This window comes from Venturia canescens, chromosome 1, assembly GCF_019457755.1.
Source record: "Venturia canescens isolate UGA chromosome 1, ASM1945775v1, whole genome shotgun sequence".
Taxonomy (NCBI): Eukaryota; Metazoa; Arthropoda; class Insecta; order Hymenoptera; family Ichneumonidae; genus Venturia; species Venturia canescens.
Window position 1 is genome coordinate 37,425,721 of NC_057421.1, and position 13,254 is coordinate 37,438,974.

A 13,254-nucleotide genomic window follows, 5' to 3' on the forward strand; every position below is an offset into this window, starting at 1 on the left:
GATCTCTTGTTCTGTTAAAATCCAGTAGCAGATTGATATTGTGAGGTTCACAAAATTTAGCCCATTGACTGCCATATAGCTCTATTATTTTTCCTGGCTTAATTAAGCTTTTTAGTTCGGAACTTATTTGAGCATAAAAAATACTCCCTTCCTTTTTAGACGATGCTCGAGCTCGAGTCGCCTAACCTTTCATCAAGAGGCATTTGTTTATAAATTTGAATTTGGCTTATCCGCCGCCGCCGCATTACAAGCTTGTCCAATGAGATATAAGGGATATAAGCCAGAACGACGCCGCTCAGCGTTCTGAGAATGTCTGACAGTCACAGTAGACGGCGCCGCAGTTGTCTTTGACGGCGTTCCAAAGTACTTCACGAAACAACCGCTACGAGGCTACAGTTTCTCGTCAACGCTTCGTGCAGGCTCTCGTCCAATATATATAACGTCCATCCCAGAACCCTTCATCCACAAAGCGTCTGGGGTAGGGTACAGTAGGCACAGCCCCACTGATGAGTCTGCCACTGTACCCGAGACGAAACGCAATCCTATAAAAAACCATTCTTTTCACACCATAGCTGTGGCGAGTCCTACATGACCGACCTTTCCTATACCAATAAAGCAGCTGCTGGACGAACGAAGGAGCCGGAGCGGAACAGAAACTGCCTACGGAAGCGAAGATAGAAGATAAGCCTTGCAACAAGCTCTCTCTATAACGGTGCGGGCTCCCGAAGCTTCTCATCACGGCCGCTACGCGGTAAATCAGTTGACGGTGAAATTAAAAAATAATTAGGGATATCTTAATTTATCCATCTTCAAATGAGTTTGGGTAGAGTTAGGGAAACAGATTTTCCAAGAAAATAATTTGTTGTGATGTTGAAAAAAAACATGATTTTTCGTTTTGAATTTATTAATTCAAATTTCCGATAAGCGTCGATTTTGAACCGACAAGACCCTAACAAACACAACAGCACTAAAAAAAATCAGCAATCTAAAGTCAGTCACGGAAGTTCAGAGATATAAAAATCTATTGTTGCTTGGCCTTCTTTTCCCCTCAATCATTCTCGAAATCATTCCAGGCAAACGCGGGTAAACTACTGACACACACACGAATTCTCACCGGACGCCATCTACCTCTCGAAATATTCGATTTTTTACTGCTACGTCGGAGTGGTCGGAGTCGAGAGTTGTTCCTTATTGAGCAAAGCTTTCTACCTGACAATCTCGGGTTCCGCATGTGTTTTTGTTGACAAATGGTATTTGAATGATCTGAACGACTTTTAACAAAAATCAAGAAATTCAAGCTGCTCCAGAGAAAACTGCAAACAATGGAGTCGTACATATTGCAGGTAACATTCGACGTTTACCATCCATTTTTTTAAAATTGAAAATGGAAATATTCAGATCGTCCGGATAATTTATTCGAACTCTTGTATTTCAGGTCCGCCGTGTCTGGCTGAAAGAAGACGGCGATTTGCTAGCTGTAAATATTACCTTTAAACTTTAGTCTTTCGTATATGTCAAGGACCACACATGTACAGTATTTATCAGTATTTATAAATGCAGACCTTTGGAGTTCCAGTAGCAGTCTACCACACAAATTGACGTGATTCTCTGATCTATAATTCACAAAAAAACAATAAATCTTCCAAAATAGCGAACTCGACATAAAAATTTCATAAAAATGATCAAGAGCAGTAGCTTCATGAATTGGCATCAGGAGTTGAACTTTTTACTGTCATATATATATATGACTAATTATTTTGCCAATATCAAATTATTTTTAGGTACACCTGAAGTGTGCGTAAAGATTAAAGCGGCTATTCAATGCTACAATTGTCTAATAAAATTCATTTAAAACTTTTGAAAATAAACTCATTTTTCACTTCATCAACGTAAAAAATATACCCGGTGTCTTATTTCAACTTCCTACTTAAAAAATTATATCTTTCCCATATTTTTTGAAAATTTATTTTCATGCGTGGGAAATACACAGGATTATTTTCCTTTATTTTTCTAACATATTTTCTCTGTAAATTCTAACAGACGTTAGAAATCATGTACTCCACTCAGTTTTTCACTCACAAAGTGTACTTCTGATGTGTAGTAGAACCCGGCTCCCAAATATTTTCTAAATAGAAAAGTACACGTTGAGAGGCTTCAACTGTTTTCAGAGACATGTGTAGCATTTACTTTTTTGTTGAAGACAGTTGGTTTTTCAAAGTTATTACAAATGATTTTAGCCTTTTGAAACTTAAAAATATTTGTTGAAGCATAGATTTTATATAGAAAATTTAGCGAACTAAAAAGTTTTCATTTTCAATGATACAAATAATTTTGATAAAACAATACCTGTAACTTCGGAACTATCATGGTGATGTTAAATTCGTTTAGTTTGCTCCACTCAAAATATTTCTACCACTTTATACTAGGATGAATTTTGAAAAAATCTTGTAATGTTTCTATTGTTAGCTAAAGCACCTTGTAAAACATAAATATGCAGAGGGAAAGGTCTATAGTTTAGGAAAGGGTTTTTATTGATCATTATAAATCCTTGCAAATTGTTACGACATTGATATTTTTTTCAAGGATTTGCTATCCGTTCGGCATGCTCACGCATCAATACCACAGCTCGCTTCTGATACAATAATGACTAAAGTGATGGAGCACTTACCATCGGTTTCAGTAGATCTTGTGATATATCATTTGAAGTAAGATTTCATTAAAATTGTATATTGCGTTGATGAAGACGAGTTATTAATGAATTTTTTTTCACTTCAGAGTCATAGGGTCCCTAACAAAAGGAGACGATGCATACACAACTTACAACTATCAGAGTTCTCTGGTAGGAGCATTAACAAAAATTCTTCAACTTCAAAAGGAAGAAAATTGGATGCTTCCTGTAATGAACATGGTATGTCTCGAACTACGACTTTTGGCGCTGAGAGCCGAGACTTCGAGGAATAAAAATTTCAAGCCTGGTGAAATATTGGAAAAATGTGCTGAATGTCTTATGGGATGTTTTCGAGTCTGTGCCGCTGACAATCGCAGTTCAGAGGATGACACTAAGAAATGGGGCATGTTAGCTCTGGTTAATCAACTTCTCAAAGTATATTTCAGAATCAATAAACTGCATCTCTGCAAACCTCTCATACGAGCGATCGAATCATCCGCCTACAAAGATCAATTTCCCCTTGCCCAGAGAATAACTTACAAATTTTTTGTGGGTCGCAAAGCTATGTTTGACAGTGATTACAAAGCAGGTAAGCTTTATTTTCGATGAATTCTTCATCACCCTTTCTCTCAAAGTTTGAAAAACTAGTACACAATGCTTAGGAAGATTATTTCATTAGAATTCGACCCTGTGGTTTTGCGTTCTGAAATAGATTTTTATGAACAATAATTGTCCATGATTCAGTTGTGCCGCAAAAGTTGTTATTTCATTCTTTTCGTCGTAGGTTATTTAAAGATGAAACTATATTTTCATGACTGACATGGGATCAATTATTTTTCTTCACTGCCAAGTTAAGAGTTTCTATCCTACTTTTGAAATCTCCATACATTTTTGACACGTTTTAAAAATCATTCGTTTTCTTTTTTCCCATTATTTTATTGATTGAGACTGCAAAAGTGATTCCGAGGGTCGAGATTTTAAATGGGATAAACCCCATTTATTTGAACGATTAATAAACGATTGAACATATATTGAACGATATGAACGATTATCAAATCGTTTAAAAGTAGTTTTGTGTGTTGTAAATAAGCTCAAATCGGTGGAACAACACTTGTGATAATCAAAATCGCATAAATTTTTCAGCCGACGAACACTTGACATATGCTTTCGAGCACTGTCACAAGCAATCAAAGAGGAACAAACGTCTTATACTGACGTATCTAGTGCCAGTCAAAATGTTACTTGGTTACATGCCAAAACAAAGACTTCTTGAGAAATACAATCTAATGGAGTTTTGGGAACTGGTTGAGGCGGTTAAAATAGGTGATTTGCGTCGACTGGAGAGCGTTATGACGAAACACGAAAATTTTTTTATCGGCGCTGGCATTTATCTCATTGTCGAAAAACTGAAACTGCTGGCTTATCGTAATCTTTTCAAAAAAGTTTATGTCGCCATCAATACCCATCAAATTCCGGTACAGAGTCTTGTGACAGCGTTGCAAATGAGGGGTTTGGACGATATCGACATGGACGAAACCGAATGTCTCGTAGCCAATCTCATATTCGAAGGAAAGATCAAAGGTTACATATCGCATCAGCACAAAAAACTTGTTATATCGAAACAAAATCCTTTTCCACGATTGTCGTTGATACTTTAGTTACAATGGATGTCACTTTTGTAATTTATGCAACGACGCTTAAATTTGAACGTAAGTGATGCGGATATTTTTCGACGAATATTCATCATATTCATCGTGTGTATAAAGTTTACATGTCAACTTCGCATTCATTCTTAAATATAAACAAGCAAACAACAGAGATTACATTTGGAAATTTTTTATTGATCACTTAAAATTTAAGTAAAACAATGCAATAATAACGACCATGATATTGAGAATAGTGATCATTGAACCAGGAAGAAAAAGAAAAAAATACATGAACGAATTTACTAAGACCTCGATTTGCGGAATTCACTTCATTGCTACTGTGTGTACTCGCTTAAATTAACGGTATGGTTTTAGAAATACAACACACAGTAACAATAAATAATCGATGTTCCATGAATCGTAGTTCTGTCCACCACTATAACATATAGCAACATATGTAACTACGTGTATTTTTTCTCTTATTATTCGTCTTATGTTCCGATAAATTTTTATTATTGTTTATATTCATTTGTCCCCATTACTATAACCGTCAAGCTCAGTGTAAAAAATTTAACAACACTTTCTCAAAGTACTAGGATTTTACACTCCATTTAATAAATCAAAAATAAAATTCCTCAAGTGGAATACTCCTCCATAAATAATAATTGGCCACACCGTTCTCAGATTTTACAAGTTTGAACTGAGGAAGTTTGGTGTAGCCAGCTGGTTCAACTGACGCGTATCCAGCATTAATTTAAAAAATATTTGGAAGATATACAAACTTCTAGAAAATAGACATATAAAGTTCGATGCTTAATATAGTATTTTCATATTATCACTTTATATTTCACATCCTAAAATTTTTTTGTTTCCTTTTTTACCATCATTACAACCTTTCCATAAATCCTCGATTTTCAATGTGACATAATATTTTCTTCTTTATTCCATTTTTCTACTATACCGAAATCACTATCATTTTCTTCGCACTCAGATTTTTTTCCGTTCTCATCCCGTGGTATGTTGGGTATACACTCAACAATCAAGTCACATGATTTAAGGGAGAAATCGACTTTCAAATAAATTTACTCGCATGCCTTTTTCATCTCTGATCGCTTTAACGCAGCTTCAGTTGTTATTTCATCATTTTTTCGTTCTTCTCTCTCCTTCTTTATTCTTTATTCATTTTCGCGCGTTCTCTCACTGCTTACCGGGTCAAAGCTACTCGGACAGATTATTGACGCTTCAACAAACGAGTAAGGCGACGATACTTTGCGAGCGGAGAAAAAACAACTTTTTGTTCAATTATTTATATGGTCAACATGACACTGTTCACATTTTTAATAATCAAATATGTGGTCCACTCCAACGTATCGTAAAAATAACTAAATTGTTTTTTAACCCACGCTCAAACGCATAATTCATTCGTATTCGTACGATTTACCTTTTTTATGCAATAGTTTTTAAACTTTATTTCGCCATTGAAACTTTCATCAATATTACCTGATTCCACCGGCATGAGTACAAGTTAAGAAATTCACAAGTTTTTGTATATCTGTTTTATATATAAATATCCAAGTTTGAGGTGTGCAAAGGAAAGAGCAAAATGAATTGCAATATCCAAGAGGAAATAAGGGAAGCATGTGGGATCCACTCCTTGTTTCATTTCTAGTCTCTGTATAAGTATTGAAATGATTATTCAAGAAAGTACAAGTTCTCTAGTGGGATTTAAAAAAACTATACAACAAAAATTTGTCTAGATTTGCAACTAATAATCACAATAACAAAAATGTCGATTACTCCGTCCCCTTTTTCGAAAACGCAGTTTTTCCTTCATTTTGTTGATTCAGTCCTATAGACAAATCCTATAAACTTCATAATAATAATAATAATAATAATAATAACAATAGGTGATAAACATAACTCAGATATTCACGAATATTTCAAGTAAAATTTGCACACCGACAAATATTTCGCGTCGTTTGTAATATATGGGATGAAACACGGCGGGAATTTTTTCATTAATTTACGTATATCTGCATGCAAAACTGACATGAAATCGTAATTCTGATTCTGATGCTGTGAGGATTTTTTCAATTATATACGATTCGGTGGATTTTATTAAGTGAAGGCATCATTATCGAATACAGTAAAAATTTCCGGGATCGCTCTTGATTCTATGGTGAAATTGTTAGCTGCCACCAAATGGGGAACGATAAAAAATTTTAGTTTCTCACACGCAAATCTCTAAATATGGAATCGACAAAACGCAAGATTTTATTCGATATCGATAAACGACAATAGAATGTATTTCTCTAGTAAACATTTAGCTATTGACGCAATAATAATGATGATGATAATAATGATAATCAGTGCATCATTCAAATCACGGTTTTGTAAATTTTTGACCAACCAGGTGGTCCGTGAAGGGAGCAGCCTCGCCCTCTGAAGATTAATCGATTGTAAAAAATTGTACAGAATATTTGTGGCACTGTAAAAATAATTTAGACGGAGCCCCACAACACGTTTCATCGCAAATATTACACACGATTATTCCGATTTAAAAAAATAATATTTATAATATTTTCTACCTAATGTTTTGCACAAAAATCAAAATTTTAATAAATGATTATTTGAAAACTCAGCGAGAGAAAAGAAAAAAAAACTTTTTTTTCACCATCGAACTTATTACAATACGAAACTCGAATTTCTTGTGAAAAAGTGCCTCTTTATACTCGGTAAATTCGTTTCTTATTGAAAAAGATATATGTGAGACTGTGTACATATAATTTATATACATATAGCTTCTTTTTCCCCAGTGCAGAGAAGAGAAGTGTTCACCTCGCTTTCTTCATCTCTTCTCATAATAATTTTACATAAATTTTCTCGGTATTTTTCTTGCGTACACCCACATTATACAATTAGGAATAAGTATCAACAAGTCGATAATCACTTTTATACTCGCGATTTCCAGCATTAAAAGTTACGGGCGGGCTGTACACGCCTGTAACTATTTCGATATTTCGCATTTAAATCGTCTTCTTCGGCATCTGATGCCAGTACGAGTATCTTTTCTCTCATTAGAAGGCCATTACTTGAGCCGGATTCGAACAATCACCGATCGTCATTCTGTGCATTGCCATTTCTGTTATGCCGTGATAGTGAACGAACGCCGCTGCTATTACCAGTACGTGGAAAATCTGATGACTTTGAAACTGGAAATTGGAAAAAAAAAGGTAGAGAAATCATTGCATAATTCGTTGCTCGTGTGTATCCATATTATTTTTTCTCTACTCAACGCTATCTTCGGTTTTTATGCAAGTGTTCGAACAACTCGTCCAAAGAGAGAAAAGGAAGAAGAAGGTATTTCTCACCCATATATCGAATTTGCCTGGGAAAAATCTTTCCGGTACACGGAGGGCATAGAACATGGCTCCCAAAATGTAGAGGCACCCCATAAGTATGAGCCAGCCAAGAGAAGCTTGACTGATGGCTTTGAACCAGCCTTCCGCGATTGCGTAATGAACCGCCGGTATAACCTGTAATGAAAGGTTTTATTTTGATTTTTCTTGTTTTCCCAACAAGTAGAACTATGTTGAATGAAAATGAGTAAAAAATGTAAAATAAAAAAAATAACGCGGCCTCACCCCACTGAGCCCAAATCCCATGAATACACCAGCTCTGAGTGGCCTGTAGTTTGGCTCGCCAAACCTCTCCCAGAGAGACACGACGATGCTTGTTATGCCGAGGACCACAACAACCGACAAGTATATGAGCTTTGGCTGATAGTCACAGTAAAAACCGTAATAAAGCCACGGTACGAAGCTGCCCATGATGAGCATAGCAATGCCGCAGTAATCGAGTTTGGAAAATAGTTTTCCAACGCACTCGCTGTGGCAGTGAACGGTGTGAAAGGCGAATGAGAGACCGAGGCATAAAATAGCACCGGCAAAGAAAGTTGCGAATACGAGCTTCTCCTCGAGTTGAATCTCGACAGGTGGACGACTTAGAAAAAATGTGGCTATTCCTATAAAAGCTACACAGCCTGCAATCCACGGAATTGAACATTGTTTTAATATCATTTAACAAATACTGGACAGAAATATGAAAAAGTATGAAATTCCAAGTTACTTCATGTTGCAGGATAATTTATATTAAAAGACAATAGATTATGTATGAAAATTTACCAAGTAGATGAGTCCATATATTGCCGGTTTCCGTGTGAATACGAAAGATGCTCTTGAAGCAAGCGTAAAACGAAGGTAGAGGTGGTCTATGCCCGGCATGAAGAAAGTCGTTGTCTTGTAACCACCTTGGTAAATTTCTAAAGTGACATTGCTTCCACGAGGCTTCCCACACCTGTGACAAATAATATTTCCATTATTTAACCTTCGTTTTGTCTTCCAAAAAATTTGCATATTTCATGGACCAAAACGTTGAGTGAAAGAATTTTCGGAATGGAAATAAATGACAGAAAAAAATGGAGATGAAAAAATAGCTAGAAAATTTGGAATATAAAATAATGGATGATACGCTACGAAAAATAATATGGCCTGCATTATTTAGTTTCTCAGGTTTCATTGTTGCATAGTTTAAAATCGTATACCAATCATTTTAATTACGCATTCAATTTTGTGTATTAAACTCAAATCGAAATATCTGTTCTCAATTTCAACTTGGTAACATGCGGCAAACCTTTGGTACGTACATATCATATGTTGCTTCATATCGTGTGTAAAAATCACCATATCGTTAAAGTTCTCGAGGTCAGCCTGTGTTCCGTTTTACACAGTAAAATTAGTTGATAATACAAACGAAAAGACAAAAATACGATATTCATATGCCTTCAAAATTCGTAATGCGTAAAAAAATACAAGTGTCACAAAAACTGGTATGGCATAATATAATGTATAATGAAAAAAAGAATCAAGATTTTCTGCTAAAAGATCTTTTTACTATTAGTATTGGAGTTCTCAAAATTGGTCTATTTAAAATAGATAATCGTGTTGACTCAACTAACAATAGAAGAATGAGAGGAGGGTAATGAAAAGGAGGAACAACCGTCTATTTTTACTAAAATTGGAACCCCTGAAGTGAAGCAGAAAGAAGGGATGTATGAAGATACTTAAGGATCCGATAAAAACAATACATTGCGAGTACTGTAGAGAGTTCGAAAGAAAGGCGAAGGAGAGAGAACTAACAGAGTTGAGACAGGATATTATGGGTGAATAGGGAAAAGGAAGGGTGACAATAAAGCTGAAAAAGAGAATGAGAAAGTTGAGCAAGGAGAGCATGTAGTACGAGTATAAGGAATCGAATAAGAAGGAATACTAATGTTTTTTGTTTTTGACTTTGAACCGTTGTATAAAGTATGTGGGAGAAAAGAGCAGGATGAATATAAAATATTCTGAAGCCTAAAAGGCAAGAATGGCGTTAATAAATAATAATAAATGGAACCCCCCTGAAGTACAAAAATATTGACAAACGCGCTAAAAATAGATTTGCAAAAAAATTTACTTTTCGAACAAACTCTTCGGCCTGCTCCGCTGCATTATGGGCCAGTGCACCCAAGTCTATTTCATCGCTGAGAACTCCCGCCTTCAAGACTTCGGTCATCTGCAAAAAAATAAAATAATTGTTTACACAAGCAAAATCCTGGTCACAAATGATCGAATAATAGTAGATGTATACCTCGCAATCAAGGAGGTGATCGTCCTCGGGAGTCGATGGTAAGGGACAGCCGACGCCATCTTCCTCTTCGGCTAGACACGAAGCGTCATCGTCCTCGAGAAGTTCTTTCACTTCGTGGAGACCAGGGACCTCGCTCGACAGGGATACTCGATCGCTCCATGGTATACGATGTCGAAGACCGACCTCTCTATCCAACCCCAAACGAATCTCCTCCTTGTCTTCGACAATTTCGTCCTCGTAACCCGACATCTTTGATTTTTCTTCTGTCGTTAATAGTTCTTGCCTTCTCTATATTACTCCTGGAAACAGTAAATAATAAACAGCACTGATTACTCCAAGTTTTATTATATGTTCATCGCTCATTACGTATAACGAGTTTCAATAAATAAAATGAGTTTAGAACAGTTTACACACAATTGACCTTATCATACATAACAGGTGGAATATATTCAGAAAATAAATTAAAAATGCAGGAAATCTTGGAATCAATTGTATCAAAGATACCGTTAATATAGTTGTAATTAAGGACGTGACGTTCAATAATGTTTCCCAATACCAAATAAAAAACGACCTTGTGACTATTTCAGTTCAAACAACATTGGAGCTATGTGCAATGTATATGTAAAGCAGCAGCCACACAGCAACTATATTGGGTACAAATGTATGATCGTAGCTATAGGAATTGTGATAATCAACAATAATGACTGAGACTCTTCATAAGTCTGTTCATAGATAGATTTATTTTCAATGTAGAAATTGAAGAGACTAGAGGAGTATCATGAGGTATGTTTGGTAAGTTTGGTTATTGCTTGGACCTTTCTGAACATTTGCTCAAAACCAACCCATTAATGTGCGCACAGCATGGTTCTAACAGAGGTTCAGGCTGTAGAATCATGCGGATTAGATAGCTTCCAAATTTTCCAACAGAGTAAAGGAAACTCCATCGTCGTCGGTCTTATAATGCTCAGACTCAAACAATTTCATTCTTCCCAATCTTATAGTAAGACAGGCGAGAATATCTCAGTCAATATTCTCAAGGTCGTAAATCTGGCGTATAAGCAGCATATAATTATGAGCATCGAATGAAAACCTACTAAATAAAAAATAGTATCGAGCTGAGAGGAACAAATTGACCTAGGTTGGAATAGTCGTGGTCCAGGAAATGTTATTCAAACCTAAATAAGACTACAAAACAAGCTAAAAGTTTTCAGAATGACAGACCCCTTATTATATATATTCAATGAAATGATCAGAAAATACATTTGTAATTATCCTATTATTTATGTCACAAATCATTAGCGTAGACTGAAAAACTTAGAATGGCAAATTATGGAGGAAAAAAATTGAGGAATTACAATTTCTTTCTTATATATTTTGTTGAATTCCAACATTGCAAACTTTAGGGTAATTATAATTTTGGAGGAAATCTTTTCCCCAAGATTACTAAGACTGTCTTTTTATAAACTGAAATGGAATGATTAATTCGTCAGGTGATCGTAAATTTTGAAAAAAAATTCAATCAAATGATTATTTTTTTGGATTAACGAGGAATGACACTGAAGTTTGCAACGTTGGAGTCCAACGAAATAATCTAATAAAACTCTCAAATAATTCCAGTTAATTTCCAATTTTTTTCCCTGCCGAATTTGTCATTCCTAGTTTTTTAACCTACACCTTGATTCGTAAAATAAATAATTGATGAATTACAAATATTTTTTTCTTCAGCGTCGTTAACGAGGATTATAAGATTCAATTGCAATTATTATCTATATACTTTATTCCAAGAGTATCAAGCATTATAATTGAACACATAACTGAAATGAAATCATTGTGACAACAATTTGAATTATATATGAAATTACAATAGTGGGAGTACTAGTGTATATTTCTAATTGTAAGAGCATAGTTCAGTGTAACGAATCAGAAAACATTGACAGAAACAATTTCTATAAATTCTCGAATTTCAATATTTTTTTTTTAGTCAATTATAGTCAGAGCTATTGATCAATAAATTCCTCAAAATACAAACGAATCACCTTTTCTATTGAACAATGCATACAGTGGTTTTTGTTATTTGTTCCAAAGCTGATCCGTCCAAAAAAGAATTTGGATAGGGGATTTACAGAGACTGAAGGTTTTTCATATCACGTTGAAGGAGCATGACATTTCACTGTTATCACCAAGTGACACATTGACCTTGCGAGCAAATACGTTTACTTCAACAGAATTTTATTGGACATTGGAACGACAGTTGTTACCAGAATTATACATGAATAATGTGATAATAGAAGAAAATGTTCGTGTACGGTATTCACCAACATAGAATATCCAAATAGATTAATATTATGACATAAAATTTAACTTAATCGCGATTACTTTCCTACTAAACCACAGCCAGGAGTGAGAACTTAAATGTGTTAAAAATAACGTGGTTGGTGAGGTAATGGGATTAGATAACGTCGAAATCGTCGAGCAAAAAAATAGTCACGGAAATTTCCAAGCTTGTGATTTACGAATGGGAAAATGGGTTAACGGTTTGAACATTTACTTCGTGCAATGACTTTCCGAGCACTGACATACTGGTATAAATTCATAAATGCATTGTCCAATGGGATCAAGTCACGAACGAATTGTCATACATTCGTAAACTTCGGTATTCGGCTTTCGTTTATAAAAAAAATATTTCTAAAATAATATAAAAATATTTCTAAAAAAGACCACTTGCCTGGGATCACGGCAATGAGACGTTTATCATCCGCGATCGGGACGAATTCGCACCTATCCCCGTAGCCCCCGCTCAATAATAACCTATCAGTTATCAAACCATACATATAAAGAACTATGATTGTAACCTGCATTTGACGATTATCAATTACACGCGAAAGTACGCACTTGTTCTATCAATTACTCACTTGCACTTTTTTAAACTTTAATTCGTACCAAAAAATGATGCAATGAATTTTCGTGTATTGTTTTCTATGCCATTTAACTTGTTAATTTGTTTGCCGTATCTGGCCGAAGTGAACGCGAGGAAAAAAGTTGATAGCCACTACTCTCTCACGTTGTATATACGTATGGAGTTATACTAACCATACTAACTATACAGTAGTAATATGGCTGCCTGTTCACAGTGCCTCCTCCTTCTCTCCTTCACTGCCTGCTCTGCTAGGATCCAGCCGATCCAGCAACGATCTAATTCTAATCGTATTTCCACGTGGCAGCCATATTGTTTTCATGCCGTGTCAAAATAAA

At 35.3% G+C, this 13,254-nt stretch overlaps 2 protein-coding genes across 8 annotated transcripts; one reads left to right on the plus strand and one right to left on the minus strand.

The window, feature by feature from the left end:
• Positions 1-366: 366 nt before the first annotated feature.
• PCID2 (PCI domain-containing protein 2) lies at positions 367-4,488 on the plus strand. The gene is made up of 7 exons (XM_043433830.1): positions 367-478; positions 573-751; positions 1,074-1,343; positions 1,436-1,477; positions 2,584-2,705; positions 2,776-3,257; positions 3,812-4,488. Exons 3-7 carry the CDS (start codon positions 1,323-1,325, stop codon positions 4,324-4,326), a joined length of 1,182 nt encoding a protein of 393 aa, XP_043289765.1. The 5' UTR covers positions 367-478; positions 573-751; positions 1,074-1,322; the 3' UTR covers positions 4,327-4,488.
• On the minus strand, positions 4,489-13,225 carry AdipoR (adiponectin receptor). 7 transcript variants are annotated; one of them, XM_043433826.1, is made up of 8 exons: positions 13,093-13,225; positions 12,728-12,810; positions 10,003-10,301; positions 9,829-9,927; positions 8,499-8,670; positions 7,959-8,356; positions 7,686-7,850; positions 4,489-7,526 (listed from the first exon to the last, which is right to left on the minus strand). In XM_043433826.1, the coding sequence occupies exons 3-8, from the start codon at positions 10,249-10,251 to the stop codon at positions 7,392-7,394; spliced, it is 1,218 nt and encodes a 405-aa protein (XP_043289761.1). In that variant the 5' UTR covers positions 10,252-10,301; positions 12,728-12,810; positions 13,093-13,225; the 3' UTR covers positions 4,489-7,391. The 7 variants fall into 7 exon arrangements, with proteins under 7 accessions (XP_043289761.1, XP_043289762.1, XP_043289760.1 ...); XM_043433827.1 differs by lacking the exon at positions 13,093-13,225 and adding an exon at positions 12,943-13,077; XM_043433825.1 differs by lacking the exon at positions 13,093-13,225 and adding an exon at positions 12,895-13,059.
• Positions 13,226-13,254: the final 29 nt, after the last annotated feature.